Source organism: Microcaecilia unicolor, chromosome 3, assembly GCF_901765095.1.
Source record: "Microcaecilia unicolor chromosome 3, aMicUni1.1, whole genome shotgun sequence".
Classification (NCBI taxonomy): domain Eukaryota; kingdom Metazoa; phylum Chordata; class Amphibia; order Gymnophiona; family Siphonopidae; genus Microcaecilia; species Microcaecilia unicolor.
Genome location: NC_044033.1, coordinates 299,196,197 through 299,224,184, shown reverse-complemented (window position 1 = coordinate 299,224,184; position 27,988 = coordinate 299,196,197). Strand labels below are relative to the sequence as shown.

General features: G+C 44.2%; 1 protein-coding gene across 1 annotated transcript; it reads left to right on the top strand.

Annotated features, from left to right (window-relative positions):
* Positions 1-1,327: 1,327 nt before the first annotated feature.
* LOC115466751 (aquaporin-5-like) lies at positions 1,328-25,844 on the top strand. Its single transcript, XM_030198222.1, has 5 exons — positions 1,328-1,332; positions 18,124-18,530; positions 20,478-20,642; positions 21,264-21,344; positions 24,179-25,844. The coding sequence occupies exons 2-5, from the start codon at positions 18,168-18,170 to the stop codon at positions 24,401-24,403; spliced, it is 834 nt and encodes a 277-aa protein (XP_030054082.1). The 5' UTR covers positions 1,328-1,332; positions 18,124-18,167; the 3' UTR covers positions 24,404-25,844.
* The last annotated feature ends 2,144 nt before the right edge of the window (positions 25,845-27,988 follow it).

Genomic DNA, 27,988 nt, shown 5'->3' with positions numbered 1-27,988 from the left:
AAAGTTTTTACTAAAAGTAGTTTCACCTTTCCATCTCAATCAATCTATGTTATTACCAGTATTTTACTCACCACCTCATCAATCTTCACAAGTCTCTTCACACGTTTGATTGTGTCAGAGCACTTTCCATTTATATTCAACGTACTCATATAGCGTTCAACCTTCTCATATAGCGAACTGTCCTTCTCAGTTGTTTCTCTCTTTAAATGCGAAGAATCTTCGACCAGTCACCAAGGAACACTTTCACAGTGGATTGCTAAATGTGTTCATTTTTTATTTGAACAGTCTCCTCCATGAGTTACAGCCTATAGGCTTCGGGCTATGGCTGCTACAACAGCTCATCTGCAGAAAGCCTCTTTTATAGTTATTTGCCGAGCGGTGACTTGAATGTCTATACATACGTTCACAAAACACTATTGTCTGGATACTGCATCTCATGCTAATACCAGTTTTGGGAATGCAGTCCTGGATTCTAATAATTAGACCAACAACTGTCTGCCTCCTCCTCCAGACACATTTCAGGCACTATTTACATTTATATCTATTTCTATATCTATATCTGTATCTATATCTATATAGATATAGATATATAGATGTACATATATAGGCATATATTACTATTATTGCTGTTTGTTACCTGTATTTATTCAGCTTGGGAGTCTTCGATCTTCTAATCCACGGAGAAATAAAAGTTGCTTACCTGTAATGATAGTTCTCCATAGATAGAAGATTGGCTAGCCACACAGACCCTCCCACCCTACCCTCAGATGCTGTTATTTTTATTTTGTTTGTGTTTTCATTTAACTAACAAGGGGACATGGTGTTACAGTATATAATGCATTCTTATAGAGCGGGAAAGAAGGGACACGCGTACAAGGCATTCTAGAAATTTCCATAGCTTTATAGAAGACCGTGTCGGTCACATCACCATGACGTCATTCAACTGTGTGGCTAGAAGATCTTCTATCCACGGAGAACTACCATTACAGGTAAGCAACTTTTATTTCTGGGCAGCAGGAAAGGAAGGAGGTGTCATAGAGATGCGGCGTGATGGCTGCAGTAAGGGTTACACTGTTGATTCCCAGGGGAACACAGACAAATGGCTATGTGATGTCACAATGCCTTTGAAAGTCATCCCCTGCCTACTACTATACTGAAATAGCACCATGCAATAGGCACATTACAGTTAATCAGTTATTCTGATATTTATTTAAAAACTAGTAAAAAAGGCCCGTTTCTGACACAAATGAAACGGGCGCTAGCAAGGTTTTCCTCGGAGTGTGTATGTTTGGGAGAGTGTATGTGAGAGTGACTGTGAGAGTCAGAGTGAAAGTGTGAGTGTGTGAGAGAGAGAGTGTGTTTGTGAGAGAGTGTGTGTGTGAGAATGAAAGTGTGTGCAAGTGTGTATGTGAGACACAGTGTGATAGAGTGTGTGTGTGTGTGCCCATCCATGCTCCTCTGTCCCCTGCCCCCTCCATTCATCCCTATCCAGCATTTTCCCTCTCTGCCTGAGGCCTGCCCTGCAATCCATATCCATCCATGCCCATCTGTCCCCTCCATTCATCCCTATCCAGCAATTCCCCTCTCCCTGAGTCCTGCCCTTCCAATCCATGCCCATCCATGCTCATCTGTCACCTGGCCCCTCCATTTTTCCCTATCCAGCATTTCCCCTCTCTGCCTGAGGCCTGCTCTGCAATTCATATCCATCCATGCCCATCTGTCCCCTCCATTCATCCCTATCCAGCAATTCCCCTCTCCCTGAGTCCTGCCCTTCCAATCCATGCCCATCCATGCTCCTCTGTCACCTGGCCCCTCCATTTTTTCCCTATCCAGCATTTCCCCTCTCTGCCTGAGGCCTGCTCTGCAATCCATATCCATCCATGCCCATCTGTCCCCTCCATTCATCCCTATCCAGCAATTCCCTTCTCCCTGAGTCCTGCCCTTCCAATCCATGCCCATCCATGCTCATCTGTCACCTGGCCCCTCCATTTTCCCTATCCAGCAATTGCCCTCTCTCCCTGAGGCCTGCCCTGCAATCCATTTCCATCCATGCCCATCTGTCCCCTCTATTCATCCCTATCCAGCAATTTCCCTCTCTCCCTGAGTCCTGCCCTCCCAATCCATGCCCATCCATGCTCCTCTGTCCCCTGCCCCCTCCATTCATCCCTTTCCAGCAATTGCCCTCTCTTCCTGAGCCCTGCCATCCCAATCCATGCCCATCCATGCTCCTCTGTCCCCTGCCGCCTCCATTCATCCTTTTGCAGCAAGTCCCCTGTCTCCCTTTCATGACCTCCCCTTGCATCCATGCTCCTCTCTCTCCCATGTCCCAGCCTGGGCCACCCTCTTCTTCCCCCCCCCCCCTTCGCATCCATGCTGTCCTTTCTCCCCTGCCCTCCCGCTCCCATTGTTGTTCTTTAGTGGCCACCCTCTTCTCTCCCCCCAACATGGTTGTTTTGTTTTTTTTTTTCTTGTTTTTAAATTTACCTCCGTGCCGGTTCCGGCAGCGAAGCGTCAGGGAAGGAGGCGGCGCTCCCGACGTCTAGGTTTCCCTTCGCTGTGTTCCGCCTTCTTTTGACGTCATCCTTGACGTCAGAAGAAGGCGGAACACAGCGAAGGGAAGGCTAGACGTCGGGAGCGCCGCCTCCTTCCCTGATGCTTCGCTGCCGAGCGTTGCGATTGGTTGAGTGTCATTGCTCCGCCCTCGACGTCATCACGTTTGACGCGTGGGCGGGGCAGACACAATGCGATCTCACCCCCTTCACTTTAGAATGTTGGCTAACAGAGGCTTCATTAGAACGTTGGAGGTGCGTTTTATATAGAGAGATCTAATATATATAGAGAGGCATTTTCGATATGATGTCTAAGTCCAACTTTGGGCTATATTCCCCACTTGAATTTGGGTGTTTTGCTAAAACATGCAAAATTCAAGTGGGAAAATATAGCCATTTTCAAAACAGAAAAACATCTTTCTTTTTTTCAAAAATGGCTATTTGCTAGATATTTTTGTGCTCTGTACATTTATCTTTTTGGTCCATTGTTGAAAAAGAAATGTCCAAAGGAAAAACGCACAAAATCAAGCCATTGGGATGTAGGAGGAGTCATCATTCTTAGTAGACTGGCCACATAGACATCCCAGGAAAGCAAATGGGGCATTCTAGGGGGCAGTGCAGTGGACTTCAAATAAATGCTCCCAGACACACATCTCACTGCTGCTCCCTTATCTTGTCACCTAGTCCCCCCAAAATCCACCCAAACCCACTACTCCCAACTGTACACCACTACAATAGCCCTTATGGATGAAGAGGGCATCTATATGTGGGTATAGTGGGTTTCTAGTGAGTTTCGGAGGGCTCACCATTTCCACCACAAGTGTAACAGGTAGGGGAAGGTATGGGCCTGGGTCCACCTGTCTGCAGTGCACTGCACCCACCAGTAGACTACTCCAGTGACATGCATGCTGCTCTAATAGACCTGAGTATTACTGAGGTTGACAGAAGCTGGTAAGTGTGAGCAATGTGTAAATATATTGCTTTTTCATTTAACATAATTGCAAAGATAGAATATATAGCTTATGCCCTTGTAGAAAGGAACTCTTTGGGGATAAAAGTATAACTATATTCTGTAGGCCCTTTCTAACAGAGATCATCACATTATAGCTTTCTAAAATCACTAACAAAAGGAACTGTGTTAGTCTAAGGAGATGTGTGCAAATTGATAAAAGTGCTGAGACAGGAAGAAAGAAAAGAAACGGGGGGTAAGAAGTCCAAACTGCTGAGACCCAGAGATGCATGAAAGCTTCAAGGACAGGTCTTAGAGCTGAAATAAAAATGTAGCTAGGCATGAGACCATGACACTGTAAAACTATGGACAAAGGGAGTAGAAGGAAGGGGGGTTGGGGGAAGGTGAATCATACCATGTATGAAACTGTTAATGCAGAGCTTTCACATGGGGGGTGGGGGTTGAAGATAAGAAAATGCAAACCGAGCAGAACTAACAATGGATAGAGGTTCAGGCTCAGTCGGTGGAAAATTTTCAGAGGACTGTCATATGATAATTAGCAATGATGTAGGGGGGGGGGGGGTTAAATATGATCAGTATCCAATGAGAAATTTAGGTGCAGATACTTAATATAACCAAAAAGAAAGGATATATAACCTGTAAACATTAAGGAAGGGTGTGCCTGCTTGCTTTCAGAGACACCCATTCTTGCAAGAGTGTATTTTTGAAATAATAATAAACTAATTAAGACTTGTTTCACCAATCTGATTTTGTAAGTTCTTTTTGTATAAGTTCTCAGGTTATCTGGGGGCTGTTTATAACAGTAAGTAATGTTTGTAATCAAATGTTTGGGGGTGGGAGGTGGTCAGTGACCACTGAGGAAGCAAGGGGAGGTCATCCCTGATTCCCTCCAGTGATCATCTGGTTATTTAGGGCACTTTTTTGGTAGCTTTTTTGTTACTAGGTCTAGACCAAAACATTCAGCTTATAGCCCTGGATGTTTTTGTTTTGTTCCATTATGGCAGAAAAATGTCCAAGTGTTAGGAACGCCCAGATCCCACCCTTAACACACCCCTGACACATCCCCTTTTGATTTGAATGCACTTCTGATAGACTTCATAGAAAAAAAAAAGTGGTTTTGAAAATACCAATTTGGACATTTTTGTGAGAAAAAACCATCCAAATACAGATTTATGCCACTTTTTGGATGTTTTTCTCTTTTGGAAATGAGTCCCACAGTGACAGGTCTTTTCAAAGCAATGTACAATTCATAAACACAACTGGGTCAATATTTAAACTCTATGGTCAATGTATTTTTAAATGCCAGCAGTAGCATTTAAATATTTTACATATATTCAGCGCTGTTATCCATAGGTGCTTAATGTATGAATGTAGTGGCTACTAATTCCTCTATATGGATAGTTGGTTATATTCAGCTACTATCCAAATAGGTAAGCGGTTTAATATAGGACAGTCTTTTTTTCTGTCCTAAACTAAACTGCTTAGTTCAATGGATAGTGCTGGCACATCAGTAGAGATCTGTAGAGTTATGCTCAGTGCACTATCTGGATAGAGTCAGGGCAGTCTGTTTGAATTTTTTGCAGCACTATCCACATAGTGACGCTGAAAATTCATGGATAGGGCATATCACTATTCAGCAGTCACGATTAAATATGTAAATATGTAAGTGCTTTAAAAACTTGGTCCAATGACATCAATATTCAGCTTCATGGAGAGCATGTTATTTGAAATTCCTAACTTTGACATTTCAAATCATGATTGTGTAATAACTATCTATTTGGGTAACACTGCTGAACATCCACATACCTGTAAGTTGAAAAGTCTAAACTAGACAGTTCAGGTTATACCTGCTTTTTGTGTGACCTATCTAGACATTTACTTGGACATTTCTTCCTATTCCATTATCTCTGAAAGACATCCTAATTTTGGGCCCGCCCTAGTCCCGCCCACTCAGAGGTATAGATTATGGTCCTTATTTTAGAAGTGCTATTCGGGTTTTTAGATGTGCATAAACTGGCCTTTAGATATTTACCGGTCACTATTTATCCTGCAGCGATCAGCGTTTATACTTGACTGCTGCAGGCGTAATTAGCCCCAGATATTCAATGCTGAGCCATGTCTGGACACTGGCATTGAATACCAGGAGCTAATTTGGGTCCCAGCTGATATTCAGCTGGGCACTCACTTAAGACACTTATGTGGATCCCAGCTGAATATTAGTTGGGACCTGCATAAAGGTATCTGGACAGGTGCCGACTCTCCTAACCCCTCCGAATTCTGATCCACCCCCCATAGCAGCAAGACAGCCCTTTTCTGATCCCCCTCCCATCCTCTGTAACAATAGCAGATAACCCTTTTCTGATCCTCCCTCATACCCCTCATAGCAGTACCCTATGCTTGGAACAACCTTCCTGAACCCTTACGCCAAGCCCCCTCCCTGCCCGTCTTCAAGTCTTTGCTTAAAGCCCACCTCTTCAATGCTGCATTCGGCACCTAACCCTTACTGTTCAGTGAATCCAGACTACCCCAATTTGACTGCCCCAATTTGACTGCCCCTATCGGACTGACCGTTCACTTGTCTATTAGATTGTAAGCTCTTTGAGCAGGGACTGTCTCTCTTTGTTAAATTGTACAGTGCTGCGTAACCCTAGTAGCGCTCTAGAAATGTTAAGTAGTAGTAGTAGTGTAGGCCTCTCCCTGAGCCTACCTTCTCAATGCCTGGTGGTCTAGGGGTAGATAGGGGAAGAGCAATGCCCACTTGCTCCTGCCCATCATGGCCTCCCCTTCAAAATGCTACTGCAACCTCCAGTGGCAGTCTCGTGGTACTTCATTAGAATACAGCTCTATATGCCCCCTTTTTGGATGGTTAACTTTGGTCATGTAACAATTTATAAATTATCTGTCATATACTCAGCGGCTGGAAACAAGGGAAAATCCGACAGAGCTATGTTTCGGCATGACATGTTGCTGCTTCAGGGGTAAAAACTCTTGTGTAGAAATACCAGTTGTTAAGAAATGGAATCAGCAAACTGATTCTATATTCAGTGATTCTCAATGTGCACCTTAAGCAAAGCTGAGTGAGTAAAAAATAATCAGAGTGATAAAGCGCAGAGCGTCTCACTGAAAAAAATGCTGGTTTGCTCCATCCGTGGAGGTTTTCTCCTTCTCTTCTTTTTTTGCTGAAACTATCTGTTCCATCCCAGGGATTTTTTTCTATTTTTTTAAAGCACTTCTATGCTAGTGACATTATCGACCTACATAAGTAATATTGACCTCATTACATATCATAAAACACAGTCCAGCCGATATTCAGCCAGTGATGGTCAGCGTTTTTTTAATACTGACTGTCGCCAGCTAAAATAACCCTCAATATTTAGTGCCGCAAGGCTGCTGTGAGAGATCAGAAGCCATTTCCTCAGGTCAGTGGCAAGGAGGCTGTGTTCCTGCCTCCAACACCCCACTGGAACACCAAGGAGTAGAGGTAGGCCCAGGGGGCCTACCTAGACCACCAGGGCAGGGGGGGATTGGGGTGATAGAACAATGTGCCGGGAGGGGTGGGGGACTATTCATGGCACTGGCGGGAGGGGGATGGGACTTTCAGGGGGGGACCAGGAGAAGAATTGTGGCACTAAAACAAAAAAAAAAGTTATACGGTTGCTGGCCGATATTCAGTGCCGATACCCGCATAGCTAAGCACTGAATATTTCCAGCACCCACTGAAACCTTGGCTCCTTCCTAATGCCACCCCCCTGTACCATCCTTGACCTGCCCACTTTTTCTGAGGCCGGTCAGAGGCAATATTCAGCAACACTGCCTGCTTTTGTGCTGCTGAATATCGGAGGCTAGGCAAGAGCAGGTGACTTAAGCAGGCAGGGGACTCTGCCAAGGCTCAAGGACCTCCAATGGAGAGTCTTTCTGTCAAGCCTTGGCAGTATTTTTCAACATTTTAAAAGAACAGACTCCATTGACCCATGACAAAGGCATTCTGCTGAAACACAGCCTAGGTCGTGTCCCTCATTAAAGTCTGGCTACAAACCACTCTTGGAGGCCCATTGTGCTTTGTTGTGTGGTTTCATTTTCTGTGCCTTGGAGTCCCTCTCCTTTGTTGCTTTCACCTTCATATTGTCCCCAAACATGGCACGGGCGGCTCCTTGCTCCAGTTATGCAACAGTGGTGCTGAGGACATGCAGACATTATTGCTCTACACCCTTCCTATACCTGTAGCTTAGATAACGAGGGTTTAGTTTATTTAACACCCAGCAATGGAATTCTCTCTGCCCATGAAAAAGTACATGGAGTACTGTAGGGTTTAGTTAATATGGAGAGAGGGTGATTGGTTAACCATGCTCCAGGAGGAGCTGAACCCTGACGCAGTCCTTCTTCTTTCTAAATTAAGGTGGCAGGTGAAATTGCAATGCAGCCTGTCCCTTTGTAGACAATCAGCCTCCTAGTTGTAACGGATAGCTTAGGGGTGTTTCTTTTTCTACTACATATTGCACAATTCATTGAGGACAAAGAGGGATCAGCTTTAGCAACATCTTGCTCCTTCAGATGTTGCCCCTGTGAGTTTCCTACTGATATTATTGTATTTTCATTGATACTTCTGGAGCAAATTTGACATTGGAGTGAAAAGTTGGCAAATGAATCTGCCCCATATGGTGTAAATCTGCCCCATGACTGCTGCTCTACTGATAATTTCCTTGTAGTGTTCATCATCCATGTGTATCATAAAGTTATTTAGTAGAAGGCTTCAACAAACTAATTCTCTCTCAAATGCAGTTCACTCTTTCTACAGAGTGTTGTAGCTCTCTCTGTGTAAAGTTCACATTAAGTATAAGGCTATCTTTCTCTCCTTGTATAGAGAACTCAAACTATATGTTCTCAGAGCTCACAATAAATATCCTTCAGCCTGTTTTTTAAGAGGAAGCGCTGCAGACCAGGATCCCACAAAAACTTTTCACAAACAGGCACTGGGTTATTGACTACCTCTGGGAATTAACCCTTTCAGATCTGTGCATCTCTGTATAAACAAACTGTCTCAATCCTGGCCATGAAATGAAAAAAGTTATAAATAGAGCTGAATGAGCACTTGCTTGAACCCTGAAATTTCAGAGATACCCTAAAAATGTGTTCACTTTCACAAGTTGGACCCATCAAATGTATTTACAATTTTGTTGTAATGGTATTGAGAATATTTGGAGAAAGGTGTCAAGGATATTGGAAATAGATATTAGAAATAATGAGCAGCATTTTAGGACATACAAACCAGATCAGGATGTCTACAATTCTGCAAGTATTTTAAAAAAGGTTCCTGCCAAACAAAGGCCTCTTTTATCAAGCCGCACTAGTGGTTTGATAAAAGAAGCCTGTAGATACTTTTCTAAGATACATGCAGGACTGAGCATCCATGCAGTGGCTCTGATGGGAGAACCCATTTCAGAAATGCAGATGTTGATAACATCAACAGCAACCACCCTGCCACATAGACTTAGCACTTCAACATCTACGTGGGGATTTCAGACTTTATTTTATTTTGATGACAGGCTTCACCAAAAGAGTTTGAGAAGAGTCAGAAAATAAACATTAAAACACAAAATACAAATGTTACAGAATAAAAAGAGAGCAAATCCACATGTCAAAGTGCTGAAACCTACACATCAGTGGCAATGATTCCTAATTCTCCTCCCTGAGCAGATCACTCCCGATCAGACCACCTCCCCCAATCTGAGATCCCCCCAATCCCCTCACCATCTTGAACAGACCACCTTCTCCCCCGATCTGAGATCCCCCTATCTGACCAACCCCAGAACTGAGATCCCCAAATACTCTCAAGCTCCCCTAACAGATCCCCCAATCCCTTTGATTGTTTGTTTATTTAAAACTTAATATACTGCTTAACTTGAGCAGACCAAAGCGGTTCACAATACTATAATATAAACTAAATTATAAATATACTAAAATACTAAACACAATGCTAAAACACAGGAATCATTCACTCTGAAACATCAGGTGCATAAAATTTAAGTTATCAGAGAAGTCAATATACCCGCTAATTAGTATCACAGTCTGTATCAAAAGCCTATTTAAAGAAAAATGTTTTCAATACAATTTTTAACTTATTAAAATTTTTTTCTTGACGAATATAAAGTGAAATAATAAAAAAAAAGCTTTAGTCCTAGTAGAGTCTAGCCTAGTTCTGCGTACAGATGACACTACTAATCTATGATCTTGGAAAGATCTCAAAGCCTGCACAGGAGTGTATGCAATAGTTAATGAATTTAGATATCCCAGCTGCAATGTATAGTATGTCTTATGAGTTAAGGCTAGTATTTAAAATTTTATTTGAAACCTAATTGGTAACCAATGATATTTCAGTTAAGAGTAGCGTTACATGATCAAACTTCTTAATATTACCCAGAAGTCTAAGGGGTACTTTTACTAAGGTGCGCTGAAAAATGGCCTGCGGTAGTGTAGATGCGTGTTTTGGGTGGGCGCAGAATTATTTTTCAGCGCACCTACAAAAAATGGCTTTTCTATTGCCGAAAATGGAGGTGTGGCAAAATCAAAATAGCCCCGCATCCATTTTGGGTCTGAGACCTTACCGCCAGCCATTGACCTAGCGGTAAAGAATCCAGGCAGTAATGACCTATGCACACCAAATGCCACTTGGCACGCGTCCATTACACGTGCCCAAAAAGAAAAAATATTTTTCAGACACGCATATCAGACGTGCGCAAAAAATGAAATTACCGCAAAAGCCACGCGGTAGTTAGGTGGTAACTCCATTTTGGCACGCATTGGGCACGTGTACACGCTTACGCGGCTTAGTAAAAGGGCCCCTAAGCACGGTATTCTGCAACATTTGAAGACCTCTTATATTAGCACTGGAAATCACTGCATATATTACATTACAATAATCTAACTTTGAAACAAATAATGCATGAAACATAGAAGGGCATAATCGAACGCGAACGCCTATCTCTATGGGCGTCTATGTCCGAAAACGGGTACGTGAAGAGGCGGGACAGACCGTATTTTCAAAAAAATGGACGTTTTTCAGCTGGGCGTTTGTTTTTTTTTAGCGATAATGGAAACTAAAAACACCCGGCTCAAAAACGTCCTAATCCGAGCCATTTGGTCGTGGGAGGGGCCACGATTCGTAGTACACTCGCCCCCCGACATGCCAGGACACCAACTGGGCACCCTAGAGGTCAGTGCGGTGGACTTCAGACAATGCTCCCACATGCATAGCTCCCTTACCACGGGTGCTGAGCACCCAACCCCCCTCTCCCAAAACCCACTACCCACAAATGTACAACACTACCATAGCTCTTAGGGGTGAAGGGGGCACCTACATGTGGGTACAGTGGGTTTTGGAGACCTCCCATTTACCATCACAAGTGTTACAGGTAGGGGGGATGGGCCTGGATCCACCTGGCTGAAGTGCACTGCGGAACCCACTAAAAGTGCTCCAGGGACCTGCATACATGCAGGCCTCTAGGACTTGTTGCTGCTATATAACATTGGCACACCAGTTGACACCTGAAGACTAATCTCTCCGAAAACGTCCTTTATTGGAATAAGCACGCTTACTCACAGTTAACTGCAGATCAGAGGTTGTGCCCCACTGGCAACGAGTCTCGCTGGTACTGAGATTAGCAGTAGGTCAGAGCTGGCAGAATGGTGTACAATGCCCTCTTTCAGCCACATTCAAGGTAAGAACTAAGTTCTGTAATGTGGCTAACACGTGAAAGGGATCTAAAACTGGCTTACAAAAATGGCCACTACCTCATGGACTACCGGAAACAAAACAGGGCACACTCTGACCCAGTAAGCAGGGGGAAAAGCACCATGGGAGTAGAGCGTACCAACTACCAACATCATGAGCATGTGGCACAAACTAGTGGAATCACGGAGCCCAATACCCTACACCCACCACAATACATTGCTGATGTGACCCTCCAGTGCGCATAACAGAAAAGGTGTCACACTCACCTGAGAGCCACATCAGAACCAGGGAAAGGCTGTCACAGGATAGAACACATTCTGCTGTCATGGAGGTGGGTACGGCATTTGAGGCTGGCATACAGGCTGGGAAAAAAGTTTGTAAAGTGGGGTTTTTTGGGTGGGAGGGGGTTAGTGACCACTGGGGGAGTCCGGGGAGGTCATCCCCGATTCCCTCCAGTGGTCATCTGGTCAGTTGGGGCACTTTTTTGGGACCTGTTCGTGAAAAAAAGGGTTCAAAAAAGTGACCCAAAATCACGGTAAAAATGCCTTTTTTTTCGATTATCAGCTAAAGACGCCCATCTCTCCTCGGCCAATAACCATGCCCCAGTTCCGCCTTCACCACGCCTCCGACATGCCCCCGTCAACTTTACCCGTTTCCGCGACGGATTCCATTTGGAAACGCCCAAAATCGGCTTTCGATTATACCGATTTGGGCGCCCACGGGAGAAAGACGCCTATCTTCCGATTTGGGTCGCAATATAGGTGTTTTTCTCTTTCGATTATAAGCAGGATAGTATGTTATCAGGGGAATTTTCGAAAGAGAAGGGCGCACATCTTCCAACACAAATCGGGAGATGGGCGTCCTTCTCTCAGGATCGCCCAAATCAGCATAATTGAAAGCCGATTTTGGGCGCCCTCAACTGCTTTCCATCATGGGGACGACCAAAGTTCACGGGGGCGTGTTGGCACCGTACCAAACGCGGGACTGGGGCGTGATTAAGAGATGGGCGTCCTTGGCCAATAATGGAAAAAAGAAGGGCGTCCCTGACGAGCATTTGGCCAACTTTACTTGGTCCATTTTTTTCACGACCAAGCCTCGAAAAGGTGCCCGAACTGACCAGATGACCACCAGAGGGAATTGGGGATGACCTCCCCTTACTCCCCCAGTGGTCACCAACCCCCTCCCACCCCCCAAAAAAATTTTAAAACATTTTTTGCCAGCCTCTATGCCAGCCTCAAATGTCATACGCAGCTCCATCAAAGCAGTATGCAGGTCCCTGGAGCAGTTTTTAGTGGGTGCAGTGCACTTCAGGCAGGCGGACCCAGGCCCATCCCCCCTACTGTTACACTTGTGGTGGTAAATGTGAGCCCTTCAAAACCCACCCGAAACCCACTGTACCCACATGAGGGTGCCCCCCTTCACCCCTTAGTGAAGTGGAGGAGTAGCCTAGTGGTTAGTCCAGTGGACTTTGAACTTGGGGAACTGAGTTCAATTCCCACTGCAGCTCCTTGTGACTCTGGGCAAGTCACTTAACCCTCCATTGCCTCTGGTACAAAATAAGTACCTGAATATATGTAAACCGCTTTGAATGTAGTTGCAAAAAAACCTCAGAAAGGTGGTATATCAAGTCCCATTTTCCTTCCCCTTAGGGCTGTGGTAGTGGTGTACAGTTGTGGGGAGTGTTTTTTTTTTTTGGGGGGGGGGGGTTGGGGGGCTCAGCACCCAAGGTAAGGGAGCTATGTACCTGGGAGCAATTTGTGAAGTCCATTGCAGTGCCCCCTAGGGTGCCCGGTTGGTGTCCTGGCATGTCAGGTGGACCAGTGCACTACGAATGCTGGCTCCTCCCACGACCAAAGGGCTTGGATTTGGTCGTTTTTGAGATGGGCGTCCTCGGTTTCCATTATCGCCGAAAACCGGGGACGACCATCTCTAAGGTCGACCTAAATGTTGAGATTTGGGCGTCCCCGACCGTATTATCGAAACGAAAGATGGACGCCCATCTTGTTTCGATAATACGAGTTTCCCCGCCCCTTTGCCGGGACGTCCTTAGAGATGGGTGCCCTTAGAGATGGGCGTCCCCGTTCGATTATGCCCCTCCACGTCTTTTCCTCAAAAAAATGTTTTATAGATCTCAACAGTCTCAGAGTAAAAAAACCTTTTTTATTGAGTGCAGAGACTTGTTTGTCAAAAGACAATTGAGAATCAACAAGGATCCCCAAATATCTAAAGGAATTCACTGCTGGAAATGGTAAAAACCCCAGAGAACTGGGGTAACAGTAGGAACCTCATTATTAGCAATGATCCAGCAAGTGCAAATTTTGTTAATACTCAAAACTAATTGATGTTCTTCTAGCCATTTGAAAACTACTGATAAACAATTTTGAATATTTCTTAGATCAGGATTCATGAGAGTCAGTTTTGCCACTATTAATATGTCATCGCATAACAATAAACTTTGACACCAAATTCTTGTATAATGGTAAATAAAGGGGCAATAAAGATGTTAAAATTGGTGATAATGAGGAGCCTTGTGGGACTCCACAAGTTAAATGAAATAACTTAGAATACGATTGCTCTGTCAACACAATAAGTGCTGTAAAAACTAAGCAAACCAATCTAATGCTATTGAAGAAATCCCAACTACCTGCAACCTTTGTATCAATAAACCACGATCAACAAGATCAAATGCAGAGGATAGATGTAACAAAATTGCCAATGCAATATATCCCTGATCCAAACAGCTAACTATTGTTTCTGTGCTATATGCCTTCCTAAACCCTGCTTGTCTAGGGTGTAAAACATTAGTATTTTCCAAAAATGCAAGTAATTGCTTAAGAACCACCAGATTCTCCACCAAGTCCTTGCCCCTGACACACAGGGCTGCTGAGAGACAGAGCTGGGCCCGGGGCAAGGCCGTCAGCCCCCCCCCCCCCCCCAGGATCATCCCCACTGAGCCTCCCCAGGATCGCCACCGCCCCCCCCCCCCCGATCGCTGCTGCTGCCCGCCTGTTGCAACTGTTAAGTACCTTGGCTGGCGGGGATCCCAAGGCCCCGCAGCAGAAGAGATTGTCCTCCAGCACTGCTGCTCTTTGTTCTGCCGCGTGGCCTCCCCTGTGGCTGCTTTTCCCCTCAGGCTGTCTGCTCTCTCTCTCCCTTCCATCCACCATCTGCCCTCTGTCTTCCTCTGCCCCTTCCAACCACTATCTGCCCTCTCTCTCCCTTCCATCTAGCATCTGCTATTTCTGCCCCTTTCTTCCACCATCTGCCCCTGTCTGCCTCTCTCTCTCCCCCTTCCAACCACTGTCTGCTCTCTCTCTCCCTTCCATCCAGAGTTTACCCCCTCTCTCTGCCCCTTCCATCCACCATTGCCCTCCTCCTCCTCCTCTCCCTTCCATCCAGGGTCTGCCCTCCCTCTCTTTCCCTTCCATCCAGGATCTGTCCCCTCTCTTTCTCTCTCTCTCTCTCTCTCTCTCTGCCCCCTCTTTTCAGCCCCCAGTTCCAGCCCCATTATCACATCAGTCCCCAGTTTCAGGCCCTAGCCCCAGCCCTATTCGCCCACCACCAGTCCCGAGATTCATCCCCAGCTACTTTCTCCCTGTCCCCTTTTCAGCCCCTAGTTCCAGTACTAGCCCCCTTATCCCACCTACCCTCCTTTTCAGCCCCAGTTCCAGTCCCCTTCATCCACCTGTCTTGCATTATGACCCCCCTTTTCAGCCACAGACCCATTCTCTCATCTTCCCCCCTTTTCAGCCCCAGACCCATTCTCCCACCTGCCCCAGGCATGGCCCCATTCTTCTTCCTGCCCCTACTCAGACCCCAGTTCCTGCTCCAGCCCCCTTCTCCCATCCAAGCCCCTCACACCATCCCCTCCTGCCTACCCTCAGCTCCATCGACAGCCCCCTTCTGTCTGCCACCCGGCCCACTGCATTTTTTAAAAATCTCTGAATCGGCAGCACAGTGCCAGTGTGCAGCGCCTCGTGTCTGGGTGAAAGAAGCAGATTGACTCCTGGAGCCTACCCTCAATGTGTCCCGACCTCCTCTGATGTAACTTCCTATTTCCGCAAGGGTGAGACACAGTGAGGGAAGGCCCCAGGAGGCAATCTGCTTCTTTCATCCAAACGCGAGGCACTGCATGCTAGCGCTGCACTGCCGATTCAGAGGTTTTTTTTAAAATGCAGGGGTGGACCGCCCACACCACTGGTATGCCACTGGTAGCAGGAGAGGAAGAGAGATCCCTGCGACATGCCTTCCTTGGATGCCTAGGCCTGGGGAATTTTGTCCCCTCTCTCGGCAGCACTGCCGACACAAAGCCCTCCTGTGTACCCAAACCCACCATCCCCTACCCCCCAGCCACCCTGAAAGCTCACCCAGGAGTCATCTTTGCTTGTGTAGTAGAACACTCCCACCATGTCTGGCTTCTAGTGTCAGAATGGTGCTGATGACACCAAGAGGTAGTCTCATGGTACTACTGCTAAGGGTCATTGGTGCCATTTTGACACCTAGAGTCAGATGGGGCAGGAATAGAGAGGACCGTTCCCACCCCTTTCCACTACATCACCATGGATGACCCCTGGTGAGTCCCAAGGGTGGCTGGAGGGTCCAGGGAGATGGGAGGGAGGGTGGGATCGGGAAGGACTTTGTGGGTGAATCAGGGGATGTGCAGGAGGGGAAATCGGGGGTGATCTGATCAGGGGTGAGGAGAGGGGGGTCCAAGATCAGAAGTAATCTCAACACAGGATTGGGCGTGATCTGATTGGGGTAGGGGATATCAGATCGGGGAGTAGGGTTGATTGGGAGAGTTAGTGGTCCTGTTTGTATGGCCATTCCCATGCTAGAGGTCTGCCAATAGTCTGGCCGCACTTACCAACATCTCAGGTGGGCAGCGGCACTATTTGAAGTCATTTTCATTTCATTTTTCATTTATTTATTTTTATATCCCGCATTATCCCAAAGCATGTTTGGTTCAGTGTTGCTAACATAGAACAGGAATAAATAATGGCTTACATATAACCAAGTAAAATAGAACGGTGTGTGTAATATACATTATAACATTAGGCTAACATTTCGCAAGTACCATCCTAGAAAAACATAACAGTCTAAACCATGTAACATTGTGCGTACTTGTAACGTTATTCAACATTTAACAGACAGTGATTTGAGTAACAGTTGAAAAACTTTAAAGGGGGGTGGAAATGGAGGGAATAAGAGAGACATTCTGTGAAACTAGGTTGAGGTTTAACATGTATGATCCTGGTAAGAGGATCAGTGCGTGGAAGGGACTGGCCTTACTCAAAAGCAGTATGGGAATCTGTTTCTGGTAGGGTGGGAAGGAGGTTGTGAATGTCAGTATTATTATCCTGAGTTAATGATGAAATTGTCTGAACAGATATGCTTTTAGCATTTTCCAAAAGTATAGGCAGTCGGTGATATTTCTGACATTAGGCAGTAGGGTGTTCTGGATCTTGGATGAGAAATACAAAAAACAGGAGTATATAGATTTGTACCGTATTCCTTTGTGGTGGGGGTGGTGGAGAGTCAAAAGGTTGCGAGTACCTACTGTGGCATTCCTCAGGGGAAGATCAATTAGTGTTGTAAGGTCATGACAGCTAGTGCACAGTACTGACCCCACATGCTAGCTGTCGCAGCTGGCTTAAATGCTTTTATGCACCCTACAAGTCCCCGGGAGTGGGACTGAATCCCAGTGTTGATCTCAGGGTTTATCTCACCCTTGTCCCATCTTAGTCCCACCTAAAACATGCACCTTTGTCATATTCACATATTGACAATTTAGACATTTAAATCCTGGCTTCCTAAAATCGGATTTTGAATGTTTTTGTTTTTTTTTACCATACATAGACATTTTTGTGCCAGGATTTAAATGTTTTAAATCATAATTAGAGCTTCTAAATAAGAGCTAAAGTCTAATAAATTCTTCCCAGGGAGGCATTCCAGTTCAGACTTTTTGTGCCAATACACGTGACAGTATCTGGGACATTGTGAGGTGCTGCCCAGGGATACCTCAAGATCCACCTCAGAAATAGTACATGGAGAAAATACTATAAGTAACTGCAATCCCCTCCCTCCGTCAGACATGACAGAAATCTCCATTTGATATTGCAGACAAAGCATACACCTCGTTTTCTGCTGTAGTGTGAATTGTGTTTGCTCCGTGTGTGCAACATGTCCACAGTCCCATAAGGAAAGAAAGACCTTACTTTTGTGAAATCGTCCAGTGCTGTGACAGTTTTTAAAAAAAATTTTATTTCCATTTTGCTCACACCTTTTTCAGCAGTAGCTCAAGGTGAGTTACATTCAGGTACACTGCATATTTCTCTGTCCCAGGAGGGCTCACAATCTAAGTTTGTACCTGAGGCAATGGAGGGTTAAGTGACTTGCCCAAGATCACAAAGAGCAGCAGTGGGATTTGAACCGGCCACCTCTGGATTGCAAGACCGGTGCTCTAGGTTATACTGAGAACAGAAAAAGCGAGATAGCTACAAAGAATGAAAGAGTGATTTTTAAGCTGCAAAGTGCCTTATGCATACAAAGATGCAGAAACACACAGAGCCTGCAACACTCACCTACAGCAAAAGACACACAAGTTTGTCATTGAGCTGTGGTATGGAACAAGTTGTCACATTACATAATGTGTGTCACTTTTGCAAATATGAACTTTCTGCTTTGTTCATGTGGAAGGCTTGAATTCCTCCAAGTTGGAAAATTTCCTGTTGGCATAAGAGAAGTTGTCAAGCCTCCTACTTCTGGGCTCCACCCCTTTCTGGAATGGTTCCCTGGATTTACTTTACATATATAAATACAAATATATATATATATGTATATCCCTGTTGTCCTTTTGGACAGAACAGCAGCAGAAGGGCAGAGAGAGAGTTTCTTTGTGTATTTTTCTTGGACTACCACAATGAAGAGGGAGATTTGCTCACTGGCATTTGCCCGGGCAGTGTGTGCTGAGTTTGTGGCTATGCTGATATTCGTCTTTATTGGACTGGGCTCTGCCCTCCATTGGAAGGCTTCTGTTCCAGCCATCTTGCAGATCTCACTGGCCTTCGGCCTCGCCATTGCCACCCTGGTCCAGTCACTGGGGCATGTGAGTGGCGCACACATCAATCCAGCTGTGACTGTGGCTTTCCTGATCAGCTCTCACATTTCCATCTTGCGGGCTTTCTTCTACATCATTGCCCAGGTTTTGGGAGCAATAGTTGGCGCAGGCATCCTGTATGCCGTGGCTCCTACAGACGTACGAGGGAAGCTGGCTGTTAACACTGTAAGTACTCAGTCAATGTCCTGAATCACAGTAATTGCAGAGGAAGTGGTTAATCCTAATTGAGATGAATCTGTCAGTTTAACATCTGGCTTATAGAAAACAGTCATTGTGTACAACACAGTATGGTGTAATTCTCTGAGTCTGGGAAAGCTTTAGTGATTTGATCAAGGGCAAGCGAAAATAAATGCAGAAAAGGGGCCTGAACTTGACTTGTAACTTTGCTGCTTTGCAATCTGGGCAATCCTTTTAAAGGTGCAAGATGCCAGATTCACTACTGTAGAGTTTTCCGAATTGTGGGTTATAACCCAAACCACTTGTGGTCACAGCTTGGTGGGCGTTCCATAGTCTGTCAAGGGTAAAGGGTCATACATTTGATATTCTTCCTTTCTGTGGTACAAACAAAGCAGTTTACATTTATTATATGCAGGCACTTTCTCTGTCTCTAGTGGGTTCACACTCTAAGTGTACAGTAACGTAAGCTTATATTATATCACGTTTAGACTACTGTAATATAGTGTATGCAGGTCTTTCAAAACTTAATTTAAAATGATTACAGATGATTCAAAATACAGCAGCTCACATTATCTGTAGAGCTTCAAAATATGACAGGATCACTCCATTGCTATACCAACTGCACTGGCTTCCAATAGAAGCTAGGATAAAATTCAAGGTTCTGATACTGACACATAAAGCTTTTTATTCATCTAGTCCTTCATATCTGTCTAATCTTACTATTCCGTGTACACCGACTTGGACACTCCGGTCATTGACAGATAATAGACTGGTAATTCCACCTCCATCTAAAGCTAGATGGGAATCAATGCGAACATCTGCATTCTTCTTCTTAGCCCCTACACTTTGGAATTGTCTTCCTAAAGAACTTAGGCTTGAAGATTCTTATACTCACTTTCGCAAAACTTTAAAAACACATTTTTTTCGAGATTCATTTGAAAATAATGTTTAAAATAAAAACAAAGGAGAGAGAAGGAAAAAGGAGGGAGAAAGAAAGGAGGAAAAAATAAAAGAGAAAAGAGAAAAAAGAATTTTTTTTTTAGATTTTTAGATTTTATTAAATGTTTTTATGATTATAGCCTGAGAAATTTTATGAATGTTATTAATAGAGTGACTTTTTGCTGTGCTTTCCTATCATAAATGGATTTCAGAGTATGTTTATCTACTGTTTTTTAATGTTATTTTAATGTTATATTATATTGTAAACCATTCTGATTTACTTTTTGTAATAAGGGATGGTGTAGTAAATGAATAAACGATAAACGATAAGTGTTCGTACCTGGGGCAATGGAGGGTTAAGTGCCTTGCCCAAGGTCACAAGGCACTGCAATGGGAATCAAATCCAGTTTCCCAGCACTAATCATTAGTTTACTCCTCCTCTCCAATATGGCATTGTCCTGCACCGCCAGGGGGTTATACACTTTCTGCAGCCATATGAATTGGGCCACAGAAAGACTGGTGAGTGCAGCACTACTGAAGCCGGCTATGGACCAGGGCTTGTCATTAGACTTTGCTATATCTTTTGCTCCCAGGATACGATTAGCATAGTAAGGAAGGTTAAGCAGAAATGGGAGAGGAAATTCAGCTTTTGGTCACATTGTTTAGAGCGGTTTCCCTGCAAGTTAAAAGACATCAGAAAGTGGATGCTGGTAGAAGTGCCCTACAGCAGTGTTTCCCAAGTCCAGTCCTGAAGTACTCCTTGCCAGTCAGATTTTCAGGATATCCACAATGAACATGCATGAAAGAGATTTGCATAAAATGGAGGCACTGTATGCAAATCAAGTTCATGCATATTAATTGTGGATATCATAAAAACATGACTGGCAAGGGGTACTCCAGGACTGGACTTGTAGCTGGTCCTTGACTTTCAAAAATGCTAGTTATGAAGTGGGCCCAACTTGTCAACCAACAAGTTCTCTACATTTTATTTTTCAGCTCAGTAACAATACAACCAGTGGGCAAGGGGTCACTGTGGAATTGCTGCTCACCTTCCAGCTGGTCCTCTGTATCTTTGCTTCAACTGATGGCCGTCGAAATGACAGCATTGGATCCCCTTCCTTATCCATTGGCCTGTCTGTGGCAGTGGGGCATCTTCTAGGGGTGAGTGTTATATTTCACTCACATGGATAAAAAGAGAGGTTTGCTTATCCAAATTTGAATTGGACACAAAATGTAACTCCTTCAAACCCGTGCTCTTCCAATGGGAGGCTTGGTAGGGAATGGTGCAAGACAGAGCATGGGCTGTTGGGGAGATCACAACTCCTGCAGTCTCAGCTTCTGTCAGCAGGAGTGCTGTGGGGAATGGTGCAGGGGCACCAGCTATGGGGAAGCTCCCAGTTCCTACTCCTAGCCTTTCCCAGCAGGAGATATTGTAGGGAATGGTGTGGGGGAGCTGACTATGGGAAAATTCACAGCTGCTACAATCCTAGCCTCTCCCAGTAGGTGGACACTGCTTGGACAAGGAGATTAAACTGACGAAACCGAACTGAGTGGCGACAAGATTTTAATTACTTTATTAGAGGAGGGGTTTGCCACCATGGTTCTTGGAATCCTCAGAAAGACCTGATTTTCACAATAAAAAAATATGCAAATTGTTCATGATTATTTACTATGAATAACCTGAAAACTAGCATGGGGCATGGGGCCTGAGGAACAAGCTTGGGAGGTTTTAGAAAATAAAATAGCGAGGTACTAATATATTTTTTCAACCTTGTTCCCTAGATTTATTTCACTGGCTGTTCCATGAATCCCGCTCGATCTTTTGGCCCTTCAGTGATAATAAGAGACTTTAAAGATCACTGGGTAAGATCCTAAGAGCCTCTCACAGGCAGCTGAGTACTTGAGTATAGGCACTGTCAGGGCAGGCAGTTACACAAAGGTTTTGGGGGAAGGTATTCCGTTACAGTATTTGGGAAGGGGTTGCTTCTCTCCCTGAATGATCCTCTCCTTGCTCCTTTCCAAGCTCTCATAATCCATTCTCTCTCTTGTGCACTGTCCTCTCCTTATCTTCTCACCTTGTACCTTGCCTGATCCTCTCTTTTGCAACCCTAACCTGCGCTATTCTCTGTTTTTCAACCATATCTCTATCATCCCTCTCTCACCTCATAACCTATGCAGTCTTCTCCCTTCACTCCAGCTGGCAGAATAAGAGTGACACTTCATGCCACATCTGCCTCTTCTGCCAGCCTGCTTCATGCTGCACTTTGAGAGCATGGCATTGAAATGTCTTAGGAGAGTATGACTCCCCACATGTTGCACCTAAAAGCATGAACAATGGAGAAAACAGTGAGGTGAATCCAGGGAGGATAACAAATAAGTATTTATTGAGAATGACTAAAATACAACCCAGGGGTCTTGATGAATCTCTGATGTTAAATCTGTAGTATTTTAACAACAGGAAACTGTGAAACAAGGTCCTGGCTGTAAAGTCCTTTGATTATCCTCTATTTCGCAAGAGCGCTGGATAGCATTAGAGAAGACAGATGTGACAAAGAATGCTGCTTTCCTCCTGCTAACCAGAGGGAGGGGGAGAGGAACTCATGGGAAGGAGAGGGCATAGGCTCAAAACTGGGAAACAGTTCTCCCCAATGCACCTCCATGATTCTGGGTCTGGGCACCATTTAACTCAACTGAGTCGTAATAGGCTATTTTGGTTCTGTTTTTCTTAAATACCACTGTTGCCTTTTCTAGTGCTTCCTAAGTACTCTATACCATCTAGAACAGGATGGGCTAGTTCTAGTTTTGCCCCTTTTTAAGCCTAGGCTTGTAATTCTGATTTCAGTAAGAAAAACTGAACTAGATCTCCAAGTATGTATTGGACATAGAAAGATATGAAGCCATCCAATAATCCTATATAGAGATATTAATGCACAGTGACTTTTATTTCTGTGTATTTAAGTGAACTAACATGATAACCACATGCCTAGATTACAGAAGAAAGTTAGACAAATTGTTAAACCATATGTTGAAGCACTGGCTAGGGCGGTCTACTGTCCTGAATTTGGAGAAACAGTCCCTTGTTTCATTTTCAAAGCAGGGGATTCTTTAATTCTGCACATCTGTCAAAAATCACCATTAGTCCAAAGCATTTTAGTAGGGGTTCATGACAAATCTCACCATTGCCACGGTACATCTTAAAATGAGCATCAGAGAGGACCATTTGAAAGTTGGCTGCTCCCTCTCTCTGGAAGACTAAGAGTGGGCATCCACTAGTGGCCAATCATGTGGCAAATGAAAATGTTTGCAAAAAAATGGGCTTGCAAGGTTAGTTCCTGTAAAACAATCCCACCACGAACCCTTCAGATCTTGGCAAGTCAATTAACCTTCTATTGCCTCAGGTACAAACTTAGGGGTCATTTTACTAAGCTGTGGTAAGCACTCATGCGTGCTTACTGCAGCTTAAAATGCCTTACCATGGGGCTACAAAATAGATTTTATTTTTTAGCACTGGGGTGGGTTTGGGGCGGAGAGTAGGCTTGTTGTATGCTAATCGGTTAGTGCAGCTACATCGTTGCACGTTAACCAATTAGCATATGGTTAGCGTATCAGCTCATTCAACCTACAAAATAGGTGACGGTAGAGGCTCATGTGCTAATGGCCACATGCTAAAGGGAAGATTAACACATGGCCGTTCATTCAAAAAATAGAAATATCGGCTATTTTACCCATGTGGAAAAAATGGCCTTAGCATGCGGGAATGACCCCTGTAAGCACATGCTAAGGCCAGTTTTTACTGTAGTTTGGTAAAAGGGACCCTTAGATTGTAATCTGATGGGTGATAGAAAACTAGCTCCTCTACCTGAATGTAACTCACCCTGAGCTACAACTGAAAAAAAGGTGTGAGCTAAATCCAAAACTGAAAGAGATCTGGATAAGTAATTTGACACATGTCTGTAATCAAAGAGGGAGAGAAAGGAGCGGTCCATGGAAGAAGGTCCATGCTTGCCCAGCACAACCTGGAGATCAGATCAACAATCTAGCTCTAATTCTCAAACCCCCTGTCCCAGTGAGCCCCGATCTCCATAATCGTGCTTCTCTTTAGGAGATGAGAACTACAAGGACAGAATGCATAGGATAGATGTTAAGATGAAAGGGGGAACAATTAAGGAGTTGTCAGCCATATGATCTCCAGTAAGGTGTCAATCTTATCTTGCAAAAAGAAATAAATAGATAAAATGTTTAAAAAGCATCCGGTGTCCAATATAGTTCAGTAGAGCATAAACTATATTTGTTATTCTCACCACAAGTTTCAGAATGTACCTTAAGAGGTGCTTTGTGTCTAGTGGAAGTAGGCTTTTACAAACAAGTATGAAGGTGCATGTGCTACAACAGAGTAGAGGGGCAACACACACAGAAAGAGAAATCTGTTAATAGAATTATTAATTGGTTTTGTGTCTCCAGAGCTAGCTGACACAGGAAATAAAACACAAAGAAGGGTTTGCATCCTATATATACACACGTTTTTCTTAGGGAAACTAGAACTTAAATCTATGCTTACAAAAGGATAAAACCAGGATAAGCTCAGTCTGCCCTGACAAATGGGTCTAGTTGTTAGCTCTAGTGAGAAAGGTCGGAGAGAGAGGAATAGGAGGCATCTGGGGTACAGGAAATAAGGAATGCATTGTTTCTCTCTGCAGGTCTTCTGGGTAGGGCCTTTGGTTGGTGCCATCCTGGCCTCTCTGTTCTACAACTATGTGCTTTTCCCGTACCAGTGGAGTCTGAAGGAAAGGCTGGCTATTCTGAAAGGAACTTACGAACCTGAGGAGGAGATGTGGGAACGCAAGTCAGAAAACAAACAATCTGTCGAGCTCTATTCTGCCCAAGCACTGCCCAAAAATGCAGAGAAATTAGAGAAATTTTAAGTCTACAGCATGAACTGCAACATAAATGTCTTTATTTCAGCTTCTGTGGTTTGAACAACCTGGAAGCAAAGACGTAAGTGTAAGTTGCAGAAGGACACTTTGTGTTTCTTCTTTTCTTGAAGGACAACACTATTAGAAGCATGCCCCTGGTAAAAGCCCTGTGATGAGCTCTCTGTGGACAAGTGCAGTTCTATGGGCTCTTGGCCATGCTAGGCTGGGCATTGTTGGATTGTAGTGTATCCGACTAAATTTCTTCTCTCACTGAGTCTGTTATAATTTTGTCTGCAGACAAATGCAATACCTCCCTCTAGAAAAGCTTGTCATGAAATTCAGTATGTCCCTTTCAGAAACACACAAGCAACAAGTTGTATTGAAAATGTTACTGAAAAATGAAAAAAATGAATTATATTATCTTGTGTACTTTGTTGCCAAAGTTTTCTTGCTGCCAAGTAGGTTGGGGGGGGGGGGGGGGAGGAGGTGGAGAGAGAGGGAGACCATGGGCATGACCTGTAAATAAACCCAGTCATGTTATGATTCAGTGCTTTCCCCTTCAACCAATCTGGTGACCTAAGGACAGGCATATGGTACAACTGATTACTCAGATTCAGCATATGCACACCAGGAAGGCAAACCATGCTTTTCATTCAGTGGTTCTTAGCCTTGTTCTTGGAACCTGCCTAGCCAAACTGGTTTTCAAGATAGCCATAATAAATATTCATACGATGGATTTGCATGCATGCATATTCATTGTGAAATTCCTGCAAACCAAAAAAAACTGGCCATTCGATAACCACTACTTTAGATGCATCTCAGCCCGTGGACAGATATTAGCACCATCCGAGATGTCACAGGGCCACCACTTTGCATCACCCTTATGCCATTAGAAGGATCGAGTCCGAAGTTCTTTTCTCAAATGGTTCCTCTTAATGTTGCTGCCAAGAGACTTTCCTGTGGTTAGGAAGCAGCTGTTTGTTTGCTACTTCAAATTCCAGGATATCCTTGTTCCTTCACTGATCCGCTTCAGGCAGCTAAGTTCTTGCATGTAGTAGACGCTTTTCTAGTTTAAGTGCCTCCGGTGCTTTGCATGCCATGCTGTAATACATTGACCATTGATTGAATGCTGTTGAAGACAGGCTGGCAACAAAAAGTTGAAGAACCTTTCCCTTAAATAACTCCGTCAATGAAGAATGTATTATTGTTCTTTTTAAGTGCGTTGGATAGTTCATTTTTTTATGTGAAACAACATTGTGCTCTATTGATTTTTTTTTATATAGTTTTGTCCCCCAAGGTCCACCTGTACAAGTTTAAAGTGTGTGTGTATTTGGTATTTAATGCTACTGTATTGTATTTATGATTCTGTATCACGTGGCTCAGCACTTTGATGTGTGCTGTTTTTGCCATTACAGAGAAAAATAAAATTGGAGAAAAAAAGTGAATTAGATTGGTTGTGACAACGTTTATTGAACCAGTGTAAGAATTATTAGAGACAATGTAGTACATGAGCTTTCCAGACAATATCAGTCTCTTTTTCAGATGTCTCTGCTGTACTGACATTGAGTAAAATTGTGCTTGAAGGCATTCTTCTCTCAGATTTCTTTCTGAGGAGAGGAGAGTTAAGAGGTAAAATAAGTGAAAAGTAATGTGTAAATCATTGAAACATGTATCCCCCCCCCCCCATGAGTTTTCAGTGGGACATTGCCAGCCATGATCTGCTGAAAATTCATGGTTAGCAGCTAGCAGATAGCCAGTTATATCACGAGATATAACCAGCTATCTGCCAATTTTCAGCTCGTTGCTGGCTACATTTGGTGGCCGTATTTGGCTGTGTGAATACCAGGCCTAACTGGGGGTGGTTCAAACGTAACCAGCCAGTGCTGAATATCAGCTTGGCTGGTTTAAGTTTGAGCCTGCCAAAAATAAAACGAATATTCAATGCTGGTCACCTCAGTGCCGACCACAAGAGTTAGCCGGGCTACCTCCCGCAGTCTAAATATTGGGCACCTAGTGTTAAAATGATAGTGGGCTAGGACTCCAGACTATCCAACTCTGCCCCCTCCCTTTCTTTGCCAGTACAGTGGATCCCACTTCACCTCCTGTTTATCCTGTACTAGCCTTTACCAAAGATCTTTTGTGATTATCCTTCGCCCCACCAGAGGTTATCCTATGCCCATATCACCACCCCTTCTCTGAAGCAATGTTTTATTCCAGAGTCTATCCCCTTTCCAGCGTATTATCATTTTGGGTGCTACTAAACCATTACATCATTAAAGAATAAATAGGCACCATTATGACAACCTTCACCAAAATGATATCATTACATCACCTTTAATTTTACTTGTCCAAGTCAGTGACCAATATATGGCTCATCAAAGTGAACAAGGTTTAAAAATATTTAGCTGTACTAGCAAAAGAATTTCAAAGACATGGGTGCCCTAATGATGCTAATTTTACTCTACCAGGAGTGATGTAACTTGTCTAGCATAGTGTTCTTTTACTTATTCAGCTCAGTTTATAATAGAATAACTTTTCGGGATTTGATTCTATTATTCCCTAATTATTTTTGGATGGTGAAAACATGATCCCCTCACCGTTCCCTCCCAGAGTCCCACAAGCATTCCTCACAACCCCAAACAGCTGTTCCTCCACCATGGCCTCACCTCAACTGTGACAGCAGGATTTCCCACCCCTCCTTCCTGCTGGCTTGACGTCTGCCGCTGCTCTAACTACAACACTAGTGGCACATACTGCTATTATCAGAGCGATACTGGAAGCCAATCTAGGCAATGGAAAATGGAATTCTTCTGCCCACGTAGCTGGAGCCACTGGCAAGAATGTTTTAAAGTCTTAAGGGTACAGATGGAGATAAGAGGGGAGCAATGGAAGTGTTATATTTTGCTGATTGGAGCAGGTAAGGGGGTGGGTCATGAGGGAGTTGATGGCCTCCTCCGTTAATATTTTTAAGCTGCCTGGAAAGGAGGGGAATTGCATGGGCTGAAAGCACCAAGATTACTATTTTATTGAGCAGTGGGATTTGACTTAGCCAGTTAGTGCTCATTTTTGAAAAGTGCACACTGTGTGGCATATTTGTGCGGTGCATTTCCCCTCCTTCATTTGCAAACTTAGCCATTTCTGGGTGAGGTATGCAATGGGAATAAAAATACTAAAGTGTGACTTGACAAGGCTGTCCGGGGTCTGTGTGGGTGGATACAAGGGGGGGGGGGGGGTGCTGTATGAGAGGTATGTGTGAGTGATATTCAGTGTATATTTGTGTCTAATTTGAGTGTACAGGTGTGGTTGTGTGAGGGGGTGTGGTCCCTTGCGGTATATTAAACAAATAAATGATGATGATGTTTGAGAGAGAAAGGTATGGGGATGAGAAGTTCATTAGTGTGTGAGAAAGGCAGGAGTGGGGTTAGGAGTATGTGTGTACGGGATGGGGCGAGCGGGTGTGTGAGAGAGCGGTGGAGAAGTGCATGTGTGTGTGAAGTAGAGATGAGGGTATGAGAATGTGAGGAGTGGGTAGTGATGGGCATGTGTGAAGGGAGAAGTAGCACTTGAGGTGGGGAATGTATGTGTATTAGAGGT